We start from the raw sequence: 15,607 nt of genomic DNA, 5'->3' as shown, positions 1-15,607 counted from the left end.
ACCCGTAGGGGGGAGGCCTCCTCCCTGCCAGGCAAAGCGAGAGGGCCTGGCCTGGCAGAGGGCTGGGGAGCGGGAGGCGTGCTCAGAACAGCTGGTCCAACTCAGGTGGGGGCTCCGAGGCTGCGGGAAGGCCTCTGGCTCTGGTCCTGATGCCTTGACTTGACTTGACTTGGGTTTGAAAGGATTTGTTTTGGCTGCTACGTGGAGAGAAGTCTAAGGAGGAGCCCCGGGGAGAAATGGCTTTTTTCACTCCGTTGTGCTCTGGGATTTGCTCCCAGAGCATCAGCCCGCCCGCTTCTCTTTCCATCCCTGGCACCGCGTGGGTCTTTGCAGGCAAACGCACAGATACCCACACTCCCAACAAACATCCCTCTGCATCCTGCTGTGTTAGGGGGGCTCCCACGGGGGCGGTGGGGTTGGCTCTCCGGAGGTCGGTCGGATGCAGGTGTGACGCCATGTGGGCCCTGGAAGTGGAATTGGTGGTTGGGGCAGGGGATTCTAGAATCTGGCACCCAGGGCGTGGTCTGAAGGGGGAGTCCTGGGGGTGCCTGGGTGGCTCAGTGGGTTAAAGCCTCTGTCTTCAGCTCAGGTCATGATCCTAGGGTCCTGGGATCAAGCCCCGCATCGGGCTCTCTGCTCAGCTGGGAGCCTGCTTCCCCTCTTCTCTCTCTCTGCCTCTCTGCCTACTTGTGATTTCTCTCTCTGTCAAATGAATAAATAAAATCTTTAAAAAATAAAAATAAAGGGGAGTCGTGGGCTCCAGGTGGACCTGGCTCAGGCCCTGTGGATTTCTGGCCCCAAGGGGAGGGGAAGGGCCTTGGGCATGGGGGCCTCCGAGGCTCCCAGAAGAACCGAAGCAGGGCTGGGTGGGTGAACAGCGCTTCCTTCCGGGGGATGTCTCACAGGGAGGTCTTCTGGTTCGCTTAAGTGGGGCCATTTCTCCCCTCTCCACATGGCTGTGCACCAAGGCCAAGGGTTTGGTCTGGTCCACCCCTTCAGCTCTGCGGTCAGCATCTGGAGACCACCTGCCAGGCTCTGTGCTCAAGGTCTAGGGCCCAAGGGCTAGGTCTGGGGAAGGCGTGGCTGGCTGGGAGACCCACTTGGATGGGTCTGTCCCCGCCAAGGGGCTTTCCTTGGTAAAGGGCGAGCAGAACTAGGGGGAGGGGTTGCCCGAATCGGAGGGCAGGTGATTTTGGTAAATAGCTCCGCCCCCTCTCCCCGCCCCTGCAAATACACCTTGAAGAACGGAAGTTCCCATTCCCACCCTGGGGCAGATGAGAGAGGACAAAGTAAGCCACAACAGTTTCCTTCCGAAGGTTTTCATTTATTAGTCTTTTCTCAAGCAGTTAATTCTCTTTTCGTATTTCAAAGAAAAAAAATATGTATTTCATCCAGAGTTATACCAAAGTGATTAAAATTAATCTTCTACTGGGGAATATAGCTCCCCAGATCAGAAGAAAAAAAAATTTTTATTTATCAATTAACCACGAAAATAAAACCAGGAGAACATCAACAATCAAAAATCATCCCCAAGTATCCAGGACAAAAAATAAAATATTTATTGATCTATCACAGCGAGACACAAAGAGACCGGCAGGGCACGGCGGGGCACGGGTGGGAAATGCTCCCAAAACAGGGGTCCGAGGGAGGGACGGGGGATACAGTACTGCATGGGGGGGGACCCAGGTCGGGGAGGAGATTCCTGCCACCCCAACTGGCATGCTCCTCGAACCCTGGGTGCTCAGGCCCCATCGTAGGGGTGTGTGGGGAGAGGGGGAGGAGGGGCACAGGCCGTCTGGACTGGTTAAACAGGCTGATGGTGGGGGCCCCCCAGCCAGGCAGCGGTGCTGGGCGGTCAGCTGGGGACAAGGATGGATGGACGGATGGACAGATGGCTGGATGAATTCCACAAGAGCAAGAGGGCTGTTCCCAATGTTGGGGGGGGGGCAGCGTCTTTTCATCTGCAGGTGTCCCAGATTTGGGGAGTAAGTCAGGGACTGGGGGCTGAGAGGTGGTATGACCGAATCCAGCTTGAGCCTTTAGGTGCTTGGGTACCAACTGGACCACAGCCGGGGTGGGGGGTGGGGGTTCCTGATGGGCAGGGGGGAGGTGGGACTGCCCAGGGAGTGTCTGCACCATCTTCAGAGGAGCCCCAGGGAGGGGGTTCCCAAGGGGCTGCCCTTCCCTCCTCCCTCCCCCCAGGAAGATGAGAGCACCAGCGCGTAGCACCAAGTTCCCCTGGAGATGGAGAGTGTATGGAGGGGGAGCTCCTGGGTGGGAAGGGGTGGGGGCAGGGGGCTAAGCCCACCCACCCCTGGCCTCTGAAGTCGGGGGAGGGGCGGGCTCCTGGGTCCCGCTTGGCCACCACTCTTGTTTCCTCGCTTTGTGGATTTCCAAGGCCACCCAGCCTGGCCTGTCCCCGCTCCTGGGGTGGGGACTGGGGAGGGGCGACGGGGGGGGGGGGAAGGGGTCATAAGGGGTTTACATTCTCCACCAAGCAGTAGCACCAACGTTGATGAGGTCGTGAGTCAGGGGTCCTGGGACGCTCACTTTCTCTTCCGGCCACAGGATTTCCCCAGGCAGGCCCCAGCTGGGCGAGAAGAGGCACCCATGACAGTCTGACCCTTCCCAGGGCCTGCTCAAGCCCCTGCCCACTCAGACCAGCTCCAGACTCTTCTTGGACCCACACCAACGCGGTGGGGAACAAAGGCTCCAAAGCCATGAGAAGCCTGGCCACACAACCCCCTGCCGAGCTCTGAGCCATCGTGCTGCCCTAATTCCTAATCAGGCAGGGGGGTGGGAGCAGGGCCCACGGGATGGTGGTAATCAAGACTCAGGGAGGGGAAGGGGCCTGGCTCGGACAAGGTCTCTATATTCTGAGTCCACTGCGTTTGGGAAGCCTTCAGCAACCCTGATTGGCAAGCCTTGTTCTAAGCCGTCAGGGCACCGCTGTAGGACCTGGAGTCCTTCGGCCCTGATGGAACCCAACGCAGCTGCTTACCGCCACCTGGTGGCAGTGAGCCGCGGAGTGGGGCCAGGACGGGCTTCTCCCAGTGAAGGGGTTGGGGGGGGGGAGGCGGGGCTGGAAACCGGTGGGATTGGGCCACAGGCAACAAGCCGTGCCCCGGAGAGGGTCAGGCTGCCCTTGCCTCTGCCACTCCCCGTCCTGGCCCCAGCTGCCCCACTGCGGAGTGGGGAGCAAGGGCGGATGGGAGGGAATCTGCAGCCTGAGCAGAACAGGAGGGAGCCGGGCCTCTTTGGATCTACTTTGAGCACTGTTGGGAGGTTCCTTGGGGGGTGGTGACCATTACCTGCCCCCCACCAACTCCCAGAGGCACATCTGCATCTTGGAGCCAGGGTGGGGCTCTGTCTGGGCCCGGGGTGGCTTCTGCCCACACTGCCTGGCTGGGGGCACCTTGGGTCCCCATCCACCCCTCAAATTCCCTGACTGTAGGGGTCTGTTGTCCCATGAACCCTCTCTCTCTTCTGTTCCTCCCTTGCCCTCCTCCCTTCTCTTTCCCTTGGCTCCTCCTGGTGGGGGTGGGGTGAGCTGCCGGGAGGGAGAAACTGCCAGGGCTGGCATAGGGAGAGCCAGGAGGGTCCCAGGCCCACTAGTAGCTCTGAGTGTCTGTGTCAGAGGTAGACACAGGAATGGGGATGAGGCCTCTGGCTCCCCCCGACCTCCCCACTCCCTCCCCACTAGGCCTAGTCCAAATGTCGATCCCCTCTCCCAGGCTGATGGACCCCCCCAGCCCTCTGTCTCTGTCTGGCCCCCTCCCTGCACTGCCCTCTCCCAGGGGCTGGGGCTCTACTCACCTTGGTATCCCAGGGCTCCCAGGGCCCCTCCATAGGGCTTGGGAGGTTTGCCTGTGGAGGTAAGGGTAGGGGTTGGGAAGGGGGCCGGGCTTTGCTGCGTCTCCCCGAACCCCCACCATATACCAGGCCTCCAGCCGTCACAGAAGGTTTTGAACACATTCCTGCCAGCAGCCTGGCCTTTGGTCTCACCCAGCTGGAACAATGCTGTGCTCCTTGTGGAGGGTATCCTGCCTGTGGAGGTCTGAGCAGCTAGGAGGGCTCCCCCTGCCCCCCAGCCAGACCCCGGACCACGCAGGCTGCCCCACCTAATATGCCTGAGGCTTTGGCCTCCCTTGTCACCTTATGCATTTCCTTTCCTTTTCTGTGGGGCCTTCAGGCTCTCCAGTTACACCAGAGACCTGGCGGGCCCAGGTCTCTGTCTCCTGGTGTCCCGTCACATGTTGGGCAGGGAGCCCCAGGAATGGGATCCTTGCCCCCAACCCTATATCCCATGGCTGAATTTCCTTGACATCAGAGAGCCAGCCCCGGGGGGCTGTGGCCATGGTCACAGCGGCCACGGTAGCCCCTAACCCCTCCCATCCCCCCATGAAAATAGCTCAGTGCCCTGACTCACCACCAATGCCCAGGCCCCCAGCTGCACCACCTGCGGGACAAGGAGAGGGGCTGTGAGTGAGTCTGCTCTGGGGAGCCCGCCCAGCCTCTCCAGGGGGCCCCTCTCCCCACCCTGGGGGCAGCCGAGTTCTGGGCCTGGGTAGTCAGGAGCCCTGGGCTCAGCCTCACTCCTTGCATGACCCTGGGCGAGCCCCTGGCACTGTCTGAGTCTCAGGCTGCCGCATCTGGAACGTGGAGCTTTGGAAAAGCTGATGCTCCCTGGCTTTGCAGGGGAGGGGGAGGGGGAGGAGGGAAGACCCAGCTTCGTGTAAGGGAGGTCATGGCCCCCCCTCCCCCTCCCCCCCCCCTGCACCTGACTCTGATCTCAGATGAAGCAGGGGTTGGGGAGGACAGGGCTGCAGCACGGGGGTGGGGGGGTAGGGGGGTGGGGGAGAGGGCTGGGCGGGGACAGGGAGCCCGGGTGTACCTGGGAAAATAGGGGACAGTCCGAAGCCAGGTCTTGCTGCAACTCCTGTGGGAGGAGCTTGGGGTTGGCATGGGGCAGGCCCTGCTTCCCTCCCCTGGTCTCCTGCCCAGGACCACCTCCTCCCTGCCACGTGCCTCTGGCTGGCAGATCAGCTTTCCTTACAAGCCTTGTGTCTGCCTGGCATCCTGGTGGAGCGGGGGGCGCCCATATCCCCAGCTCATCAGCCAGGTGTCTGTCGCCCACGGTGTGCCCGCTGGCCCGAGGTCTGCTGCGCCTTTCCTGGGGCACAATGTTCCCTTTCCTGGACTGTCCCTTCCGCCCTCTCGCTCATGTCCTTGTGCTGGCTACGATTCCAGGAGCCCACCCCCCCTGCTAGCCAGACGGGCCTCCTCTAGACCCAGGCAGAGCAGAGGTTCTCGAAGAGAGGTGGCCCCTACCTCCAACTTGGAATGGCCTGGTGGCTCCCAGGACACCTCCAAGGCCAGCGGCACCTGAGAAGAGGGTGGACGGGGGCTCGGACGAGGCACAGCTGAAGGGGCCCTGAGCATCCCCCTCTGGTTCTGGGGACAGGGACGTCCTGCACAGGCCTTCAGGGCTCCTGTGAGCAGGACTGAGTGGGACCTGGGGCACGGATGAGGCAACGGGGGTGCGGCAGAAGCAGCTGCCTGGGCAGAGGGAGGCCGAGGAGGAAACTCACCATATTTGGCTGCTTTAGCAGCTGCGGCTGGGGACACACCTGGGGAGACATGGGGCAGAGGGCTCAGGAACTGCTCCCCCCTCTCAGAGCCATGTCCCCTCCTGGCCTGCTCACCCACTCGTCACCTGCCACCGTCCACCTGCCACCCTCCCTCATCTACCCCCCCCCCAGTGCACACTTTAGTGATTTCTTCCCCTGTGTCTAGTCTGGAGCACGGGGACGAGATTTGGGCCAATTTAGGCAGGGGGACACAATGACAACCCACGAAAGAGTGACATGTCAACACGAGCTCCCCCCTGCCCCCCGCGGTGGCAGAGACTTCGGGGAAACACATTTCCCTGCTGGCTTTGCTGTTCTCCTCCGGAAAATGGGCACAGCCACCATCATCCCGATGAACTCCCACTTAAAGCGGGTGGGTGGGCTGAGGCAGGAGACAGACAGGAGGGGGCTCCAGCGGGCGCTTGTGGAAAGTCCTTCAAAGGCTGGGGCCGGTGTGGCAGGTAGGAAGAAATCTCAGTCTCTCTCTCTCTCTCTCTCTCTCACACACACACACACACACACACACACACGTGCCCCCTGCACCCTCTGATTCCTCAGCAATTCCTCACCTCCAAAGCCCCCAACCCCTGGGATGGCTCCTCCGGCTCCGAGCCCCCCGGCTCCCAGGGCTCCGGCTCCCCCGAGGCCTGTGGAGAGAGCTGTGTGTTAAACTAGGGGTGGGGATGGCAGGTCTGCCTGCCAGACAGTGGGGGGCTTCTCCAGGGACCCAGGTAGAACCTGAGCTCCCAGGGCCTAGTGGGGCCAGGGTGTGGCCTGGGCTCTGGGGAGATGACGCCCCTGAGGGCCCCAGGCACGGTCAGAAGCCCCCCTCCCCAACGAAGCCCGAGGGGCTGGGTGGCCGCGCCCCAACCAGTGCTCACCATACTGGGCAGCTTTGGCGGCGGCTTTGGCAGCAGCGGCAGAGGCCGCAGGTCCGACTCCTGGGGACACAGAAGGAGCTCAGGGTTGGGGGGGGGAAGGGGACTCTCCACTGGTCTGTCTTCCTCCCTGCCCAGCCTGTCCTGGGCTTTCGACTCACCTGCCACACCGCCTGGGACACCTGCTCCTCCGAGAGCCCCGGCCCCTCCAGCTCCTGCGGAGAGAAAATGGGAAGTCGGTATCCCAATTTCTCTAGGATGGGGGCTCCCTGGCCCAGGGACGCTAGGCAAGCAGACAGGTGGCCAAAGCCATGTGACCCAGTGGGAAGGGGCATGGGACAGACACCCAGCTCTGTCCTGCACAATTGGGCAAGCCCCCTGCCCCCAAACCCGAGCCTTGGCCTGCCCATTTCTTCTCCTTCCCAGCCAGTTAGTGCTGGGAGCCACTGGAGGCCAGGAGCTGCTGAGGGGCGAAGCTAATCTCAGGTCCGACAGCCCTGTGTTCGAATTCTGCTTTCTCCTCTCCTAGCTGTCACCTCTCTGAGCCGCAGAGCTGGAGATCCTTGCTCTGCTCCTGCTGCGGGCATCTAGGGGAGCCAAGGGACACCCCCCACACCCGGTGCACACACTCTGAGTTCTGAACCACCTCCTAGGGCTGAGCTGCCGGGTGTGGTCACGGCTAACACCTGATGCAACGTTCACCCTTCTCTGTGCTTTGCACAGAGTCGCCTGCTTCTCATTCACTACAGCAGGGAAGGTAGGGACCCTTAGCATCCCCATTTTGCAGATGAGAAAATTGAGGCACACCAGAGGTTAAGCAATGTCCTCGCGTTTCCACCGGCAACATGTGGCTTGGGAGCCGGTGCCCTCAACTGCTTTGTTTCCCTGGCAACGTCTGTTAGACTCAGACAAGCCAGCCGCCGGCCGGGAACAGAAGAGGGGCCTGTGGGTCACCAGGCCCGTGGGGGGTGGGGGCTGAGGAAGCCGGGATTTTCCGAGGTGGAAACTGGCCCCAAGCGGGCTGGCCAGGGCTGGTTGGCGGTTCCCTGGCAGGGGCCCTGGGCTGGCTTCTCGGAGGCCAGGAATGCTGGGGTCACAGACAGCGTGGGTCTGGCTGTCCAGGCGGGGCTTGCCACGTCCTCCGGGCTCGCTGCTGAAGGTCCCAGCTGCCGGAGGCTTGCTGCTGTGCTGACAGCAAGGCAGGCAGGAGGCCGAGGGCCTAGGCGAGGTGTCCCGGCTCTGCTGGGGAGGCAGGCCTGGGCTCTGGCCCCTGGTCTTGGGTCCCATGAAACTGTCAGGGGCCAGGAGGGCCTTAGGGACCGTGGTCCTCCTCAAGGAGCTGCCACCATGGGTGTTGGAAATGTGAGGGGCATTTTGAGTTGTCCCAGAGCTGGGGGCACGCTAGGTATTTAGTGGGCAGGAACCAGGTCTACTAAACCATCATTAATGTGTCCTAGAAACTGCCTTTCCCCACCCTGACCCTCCTAGCCCTGTGCTGTGGGCTCTGGGCACTGGGCCGCAGCCCCACGGAGGGGAGCCCCATGGTCAGGGTCAGGGCCAGGGTGGGCAGCAAGCAGACTAACCACAGGGGGCCGTTGGGGAGTGCACTCACCATATTTGGCTGCTTTAGCTGCCGCCAGGGTTCCAGGGACTGGGGGAAAGAGAAAAAAGGAAAAGGGGGCCGGTCAGCAGCCGAGATCTGTGCCTGGGCGTTCTGGCTCCTCTAGGGAGCCCTCCCTGACTTCCTCAGCCTTCCTTGCTCCTCTCAAGGCTCTGAAACCGCGGCGCCCCAGCCAGGAGCCCACCCTGCCAGGTAGAGAGCTCTGGTATCTAACCGTGCCGCGGCCAGCCTGGTCTGGGGCTGGTTGAAGGCTCAACCATGTCTCTTCCTTCCGTCTGCCCTTTCCTTCTCCTCCAGGCACAGTGTGATCTGCCTGAGGCTGTATGTGGAGCAGGCAGGAGGTGAAGACCTGGAGGTCCTAGTGGCCCCCTTACCATAGCGTGCTCCTGGAGGGCAGCCAGACCGGCCCCCTCAGGCCCACTGACCCCACAGACCTCCACCCTCCTTTCTGGGGTAGTGGGTTACTTTTCCGTTCGGAACCCTTGTCACTCGTCTAACTGAGTGGGCAGAAACTCTGAGATCTAGCGGCCTGGGGCCCCCTTTGCCCAGCCTGCCACCTGTTACCCGGTCATCTCTGACGGCTCAGGAGAACCTAATGGGGGGCTCACTACAAGGCCCCGAGTGAGGCTGCTCGGGATGTGCGGGCAGGAACAGGGGTCCCCCTCCTCTGAGCTCAGGGGGCAGTTTCTACCTAGGCCCAAAAGGCCCCTCACCTGCACCAGCTCCAAACCCGGGAACACCAGCACCAACTCCGAATCCGGGAACGCCGGCACCAACCCCAAAGCCGGGAACGCCGGCAGGAAGTCCGGCTGCAGCCCCTGGGGGACATGGACAGTGGTGGAGGGGGCACAGCAGGCAGGGAGCATGCGCAGGGAGCATGGCGGGTCCTGCCTGGGGAGCTGAGTCAGCCCCTGGCGGGGCGACCCAGACACAAGTAGGGGCCTCCTGCCACTGAACCTGCCCTCTATAGCGCCACCAAGAATGGTCTTCCTAAAACACCCACTGACTGCCAGGTCCAGCCCCTCCCAGGCTGGCATTCTGGGCTACACGGTGGTTTTGGACATCCCACATGTCACACTGGAGGACAGGGAGGGGACTCGGAGGTCGCCTGGCTAGTGTGGGACCCAGGACTTGAACCCAGGTCTCCCTCGTGCCCCATCTGTGCTTCCGAGCCCTCTGGTGGCTGCTCTGGGGCAGGTGGGGAGGGCGCCCCTCAGGCTCGGTACTCACGGTACTGGGCTTTGGCGGCTGCCTTAGCAGCGGCTTTGGCTGCAGCGGGGGTCCCTGCTCCTGCAGGGAGAGGGAGGGAGGGAATTCAGGGTCAGGGACAGCACCCAGGGAGGATTCGGAGGCCCCTCAGGCCCGCTCACTCGGGCAGCTCACCTGCAACACCGCCGGGGCCAATACCAATGCCGGGACCGACGCCGGGACCCACACCAGGACCCACGCCGACCCCGGGGCCTAGCCCTGCAAGAGTAAGAAGAGCATGTTCTTAACCAGGTCATGACCAAGGACGGAAACCGACAGAAAGAGCCGCAGGCTCTTGTCCCAGCCCGGACGAGTAATGTGTGACGGCCACATTACTTTCCCTCCGGGGGCCTCAGCGCCCTCATCCCTGCAAGGAGGCACATACAGGACCGGGAGCTCTTAACCTCTGGGGGACAAGGACCCCTTGGGGGTTTCTGAGGGTGGCGGAAGCAGTTACACAGGAAAGGGAGCTCGGCGAGACGGGTAGACCCGTGTTCAAAGCTCAGCTTAGCTGCCAGGGAGCCGAGCAAATGTGGGGCATGACTCAAGCTCCCAGACTCTCAGTTTGCACATCTGGAAAATGGGACTGGTGGTACCAACCCCATAGCGTGGGTGTAAGGGTTGCCTCTGCACAGAGTAGCTTGGCCAAAAAGGGGTCATTTGCCATACATGAGTTTGGGGGTCAGCAGACCAGCAGTCAAGGTGTTCTCTGGCCTAGACAGTGCTAGACTTTGTAATCAGAACCTTGATGTCTGCAGGTTCCTAAGGCTAAGGCATATGGACCCCCATATTCCTGGTCCAGAGGCTGGCGTATGGTGGGAATCTATAAAGTGGGGCTGCTGTGGCTTGCTATATTCAGGAAGGTATGGGTGCCTGGGGTTGCCAGGGTGGGTTTTGGAGGTAGCAAGAGATGGAGAGAGCTTCAGCAGGGGGTAAGGAGTCCTCTAGGAGGCTGGGAGTCCGGGGAGCCCAGCCTGAGGTCCAGAGGCAGGCAGGCCCCAGCCAGATCTGGGCTGGAGCTGGGGGCAAGGCTCCAGAATGGGGGCCGGGGGCGGAATGGGCGGGGGTTGGGGGGACACTTACCAAACTGGGCGGCTTTGGCGGCGGCTTTGGCAGCTGCCGCGGCTGGGGTCCCTGCTCCTGGAGAGATGAAGAGTAGGGGTCAGGGGGCAGTCCCCGACACCCCGCTCCACATCGCCTTCCCCGTCCCCTATTCTGGAAAGATCCCCTGTAGGGAAGTGTCCCCTCCCCTAGAAGACTCTCCCCACGCTGTCTCCTTCGACTGTAGACAGAGAGGGAAGCACAGACAGCCAGCCTGGCGGCCAGGCCTGCTCTGAAGCTGGCCCCCTAGCCAACCTGGGCACTGCGACATTCGGGCTCTGGCTGTGGCAGAGGGGAGCCCAGCGCTGTATGGGGAGAAGCCCAGACCCCTCCCTAAGCCTCTAGAAGTCTTGTGCAGCTTTCTATGAAAGTTGTGTTCATTAAAAAAAAAAAAAAATCCTAACACTGCTTGTATCCCAAACTGGAGGAAACGGTTCGTTTTGGTGGTGGTGGGGAACCTCAAAAGGAAAATTTTTCTCCCAGAAAGAAGGCATGCCGAAGAGACGTCGGGTGAGGACAAACAAGGAAGTCTGTAACTTATCTTTGCGTGACTTTATCTCTTCCCTTTGGCCTCTGACTGGTGGGGGAGAATGAACCCAGGAGAGCCAAAGGGTGGCCCAGGCAGGCCCTCCCACCTGGTCTGGGACCAGAAAGGCCACTGGAGTAAAGGAGTTTCACCGCCGAGCTGGATGCCGGCTGGCTTCCGAGCCTCCCCAGCAAGCTAGGATCCCTTAGGCGGTCTTTGTTCCAAGCAGGGGAATTTGCCCGCCCTCCTCCCCATTCTTTTGTCAAGTCTGCAGAAGGATGCACTTGACCTGGGCAACGCCAGGGATCCTTCCGCGAGACAAGACAAACCCGTCTCAGGGTTGGGGACGCCGCTCACCTGGCACCCCTCCCGTGCCTGGGACACCTGCCACTCCGTCTCCGACCCCCGGCACCAAACCGCCCAAGGCTCCGGCGCCTCCAGCACCTGGAGGAAAAGAGGGGCGTCAGCTCTGTCCCTAGAATCGCGGGCTTCTTGGGAGAGCGAAGGGCGGAGGTGGTGTGGGGAACAGAAGGGCAGCAAGGACTTGCTGGTTGGGGCTGGGGGTGATGAGCAGGACCCCAGTAATCACGGTGCTGGGCCACTGAAGAGAGCAGAAGGGTTCAGAGTGGCTTTGGAAGATGGAGCCAGGGACCCCGGACCTTGACCCGGACAGAGAGGGAAGCAAAGGCCCGAGTGCAAGGTGGCTTCGTCCTCACGCTGAGGGAGGGCTCTGAGCTTGGGGCCTGGGCCCCCTGGGGGAGCAGGGCTGGGGAGGAGCAGAGGTCACTGGCCTTGGTGTAGGGACAGGCAGGGCCGGGGCACTTACCATACTTGGCTGCCTTGGCCGCGGCTGCCTGAGCAGCTGCTGCTGCTTGAGCTGCAGATGTTGGGGGGAGCAGAGAGAGAGAGCCCTTCAGAACCCCCCCTGGATCTCTGGGGAGGGGAGGGCTGTGCTTACAGAGCTCTTACCCAAAGGTGCTGGAACCCCTCGCTGCGCCCCCCACCCCAGCTCCTCCCTGAGCGCTCTGAACCCCAGCCTGTGCTCCCCTGCACCCTTCCCCCCCATAGCCCTACAAAAGAAAAGCCTTCTCCCAGTGTCCCCATGGGGAATTCAGGCTTACGGGTAAGCGGGGCTCCAGGAACCCCTCCGGCTCCAGCTCCTACACCGTAACCAGGAAAGCCCCCAGCACCAACCCCGAAAGTGGGAATGCCTCCAACTCCCACTCCGGCTCTGGCCCCTGCAGGGGGGAGAGAATCCGGTGGAAAGGCATCTCAGTAAGAGGGGCTGGGGAGGGGTCGGGGTGGGGCGTGGGGGGATGCCGGTCAGCTGGAAAAGAGGAGGCAGGTTTCCCCCAAGTCTGGTTCGTGAAGGACCAGAAACCATAGAACACAGGTGCCCCTGAAGGGAGTCTTTACTGACACCCCCCCACTCCAGCGCTCTCCAACCCCTCTCTTCTCTGAGCACTTGGGGAAGGGCCCCATCATTGGCCTTGGAGAGACTGTGGGGAGGTCCCATATCCCTAAGCAGGCTTGGGCTCCTCTGAGAGGGCCCCGATTAGGGCAGGGAGGGTCAGGGACGCTGTCTCCACTGGGAATGCTGGACTGGGACTCTCCCATTACCCAGCCCTGTGGCCTAATGGTAGGAGACACCTGGAGGAGATGTTGTATGGGGGCCCAACAGTTCCAGGTCCCAGCTCAGCCAGTGACTTGCTGTGTGACCCTGACCAAGTCACTCCCCTTCTCTGGCCAGAACAGGACGGGGCAGAGCTATCAGCACAGGACTCACCGTATTTGGCTGCTTTGGCGGCTGCTTTAGCGGCTGCAGCTGGTGACACAGCCCCTGGAGAGACCAAGGGGGACACAAATGACACAAGGGCCTACCTGTCCATTCACCAACGCATATCCCCCTCTACTCATCTGTCCATCTGCCTACTTAACCATCCATTCATCTACCCATTGGTTTACCCATTTGGTCTGTCCCTTTGTTTGTCTATCCTTGGACTTCGATCCACCCACTCAACCAACGTAAGTCTCTGTCCATCCATGCACCCACTCACCCATCCAATTTGCCACTCCTCTGCCTACCTATCCATTCATCTAGATATCCAATGGTTCATTTTGCATTTGCCTTCTGCACACCCATCTCCTCATTTACTCATCTACCCCTGGGCTTATCCATCCATCATCCACCCCTCCATCCACGCATCCATCTACCCATCCGTCATTCTCACCACTTATCTAGTGCCCTACCTGCCTTTCCATCTGTCCGTCCATCTCTGCATTCATCTCTCCACGTCTCTCCTTCTAATTGTCTTTTCATTTACACATTCCCTCGTCCATCAGCTTGTCTACTCATCTACATGGCCATTCACAGACGTACTCAGTTGTCCATCTCACCATCATCCATCCATCCATCCATCCAACCATCCATCCATCCATCCATCTATCTACCCAACCATCCATCCATCCATCCATCCATCCATCCATCCATCCATCTGTCCATCCATCCATCCATCCACCCAACCATCCATCCATCCATCCATCCATCCATCCAACCATCTGTCCATCCATCCATCCATCCATCCATCCACCCACCCATCCAACCAACCATCCACCCATCCATCCATCTATCCTACCATCCGTTCATCCAACCATCCATCCATCCATCCATCCATCCAACCATCCATCCATCCAACCATCCATCCATCCATCCATCCATCCATCCATCCATTCTACCATCCGTCCATCCAACCATCCATCCATCCGTCCAACCATCCATCCATCCATCCATCCATCCATCTCACCATCATCCATCCATCCATCCGTCCACCCACCATTACTGAGCACCTATTCAGCTAAGAGCTGGGAATACACACTGATAGCCAAAAGATGAATTAGAAAACTCGACACTGGCGGGGACTAGTCAGGAGATTGTTATAGCCCAAGGAAGAGAAGACGAGGCATGGCTGAGGGTGTGAAGAGAAGAGGATAGTTGGGTGAGGTATTAGGGGCAATCCAAAAGTCATATCAATGGTTTCAATAGTTCTCTCTTACATGTGTGTGCCCACGCGTGCACACGCGCAGCCCAGCTCACCTGGTACACCCACACCTGGGACTCCAACACCTGGGACTCCAACACCTGGAACTCCAACACCAGGGACCCCAACACCAGGGACCCCAACACCTGGGACTCCGACTCCTGGGACGCCTACTTGGCCAAAGCCTGGCCCACCAGGCACCACGCCTCCAGCAGTTCCTGTGGAAGGAGAGGGTTATTCTCCTGGTCTGGACCCTGGGAGAACCTCAGAGGGCCTCCAAGGGCACAGCTCTGGGAGCTGTGGGAGTGGCAGGTCCCAGGGAAGGATTCCACCCATCCGAGAGGCAGGGAGGTCTGCTGGAACCTGCCCGGAGCTCTGAGGGTTTGGGTCTGAGGATGGGAAAACCACCATCTAGGTCTAAAGCAAAGTCCAGTCTCTCCGCTGGGCCCCCAGGCAGTGGGTGCAGCGGCGGTGGGGTTAGGGTAAGAGGGGAGAAGTCAGGTGCTCCATGGGACATCCCCACCCCCGAGCTGGGCCAATCCATGGAGAACAATGGTCTTCCAGAAAGAGTGGCCAGTATGGGCAAAGGCAGGGAGGTAGGAACATTGCATGTTTGGGGAGATGGGGATAGAGGCTGCCAGAGATGGACGGAGGCCAAGTCCACCCAGCCTTGTAGGACTGGGCTGTCCAAGGCCCCTGTGGTTGGCGGCTGAGGGCACCGGGGTCTGGGCTGGCCACCCCACGGGGCACTCACCGTACTTAGCTGCTTTCGCGGCGGCCTTGGCTGCAGCAGCTGGAGTCCCCACCCCTGGAGAGACAGGCACAGAGGGTGAGACCCTTTCCCTGGGGCCCTCTCCAGAACGCCCCCAGCCCCTGCTGGACAGATGCCCACCTGCGATGCCTCCGATCCCAGGAATTGCGCCGGGCCCACCAGGAATGCCACCGCCTCCAACACCAGGGAGAACCCCGGCTCCTCCGGCACCTGGTAGGAAGGGGACCGTGAACATGTGGCTCCCAGGGCCCTTCCGGAGGCTGTGCAGGAAGGCGGCTTGGATGCTGGGATTTTAACCAGCACAATCTCCTCTGGGAATGCGGCCCAGGCATCTCCGGCTGGGCCTGCTTGAGGAGGCCCCCACCCCACTGTTCCTTGACTCACCCCCAAAGTGTCCATTTCAACACGCTCATTAAGGGACTTGTATGTTTTCAGACAAATCCCATTCTAATCACTGCCACATACTGAGAAACCACAAGCGGCCGCTCCCCGGGCCAGAGGGGCCCCTGTAGGAATGTTCAAGGCTTCCCCTCCCTGTGTTCCGAACACTCAGCCAAGTTTGTAATCCGCCAGGCAGCGCCTGGCTGCCCGGCTCTGGCAGCCCCTTGTCGCCCCACTCTCCTGCTCCCACATTCCAGCCATCCCCTCTAGCCTTGGGGGCCTAGAGGGAGGGCCTGCGGGGCCTGCATGGAGCGGGCCTCCAGCTTGCCGCTCTCCCTCACTCTTGCCCCCTTGGGCTGGTGGGGAGACGTCCTTTGTCCCATCAGGATACAGGAGGAGCTCTCCTGGGACT

The 15,607-nt window shown here is 60.9% G+C and overlaps 1 protein-coding gene across 1 annotated transcript in view; it reads right to left on the bottom strand.

The window, feature by feature from the left end:
* Nucleotides 1–2,453: 2,453 nt before the first annotated feature.
* The window catches only part of ELN (elastin), a 29,827-nt gene continuing 16,673 nt past the window's right edge, over nucleotides 2,454–15,607 (bottom strand). Inside the window, exons 17-37 of the mRNA XM_044233191.1 lie at nucleotides 14,935–15,024; nucleotides 14,797–14,850; nucleotides 14,099–14,260; nucleotides 12,791–12,844; nucleotides 12,126–12,242; nucleotides 11,831–11,881; nucleotides 11,362–11,448; nucleotides 10,461–10,517; nucleotides 9,513–9,596; nucleotides 9,360–9,419; nucleotides 8,843–8,947; nucleotides 8,121–8,159; nucleotides 6,670–6,723; nucleotides 6,512–6,571; nucleotides 6,200–6,277; nucleotides 5,592–5,630; nucleotides 5,332–5,385; nucleotides 4,895–4,939; nucleotides 4,430–4,459; nucleotides 3,817–3,867; nucleotides 2,454–2,590 (exon numbers count right to left, since the gene is read on the bottom strand). Of these exons, the coding sequence (XP_044089126.1) occupies nucleotides 2,547–2,590; nucleotides 3,817–3,867; nucleotides 4,430–4,459; nucleotides 4,895–4,939; nucleotides 5,332–5,385; nucleotides 5,592–5,630; nucleotides 6,200–6,277; nucleotides 6,512–6,571; nucleotides 6,670–6,723; nucleotides 8,121–8,159; nucleotides 8,843–8,947; nucleotides 9,360–9,419; nucleotides 9,513–9,596; nucleotides 10,461–10,517; nucleotides 11,362–11,448; nucleotides 11,831–11,881; nucleotides 12,126–12,242; nucleotides 12,791–12,844; nucleotides 14,099–14,260; nucleotides 14,797–14,850; nucleotides 14,935–15,024 (1,415 nt within the window). The 3' untranslated portion in view covers nucleotides 2,454–2,546. The remainder of the gene's footprint in view (nucleotides 2,591–3,816; nucleotides 3,868–4,429; nucleotides 4,460–4,894; nucleotides 4,940–5,331; nucleotides 5,386–5,591; nucleotides 5,631–6,199; nucleotides 6,278–6,511; nucleotides 6,572–6,669; nucleotides 6,724–8,120; nucleotides 8,160–8,842; nucleotides 8,948–9,359; nucleotides 9,420–9,512; nucleotides 9,597–10,460; nucleotides 10,518–11,361; nucleotides 11,449–11,830; nucleotides 11,882–12,125; nucleotides 12,243–12,790; nucleotides 12,845–14,098; nucleotides 14,261–14,796; nucleotides 14,851–14,934; nucleotides 15,025–15,607) is intronic.

This window comes from Neovison vison, chromosome 14 (assembly GCF_020171115.1).
Source record: "Neovison vison isolate M4711 chromosome 14, ASM_NN_V1, whole genome shotgun sequence".
NCBI lineage: Eukaryota > Metazoa > Chordata > Mammalia > Carnivora > Mustelidae > Neogale > Neogale vison.
Note: the sequence above shows the minus strand (reverse complement) of the source record. Positions and strands in the feature narration are given on the sequence as shown.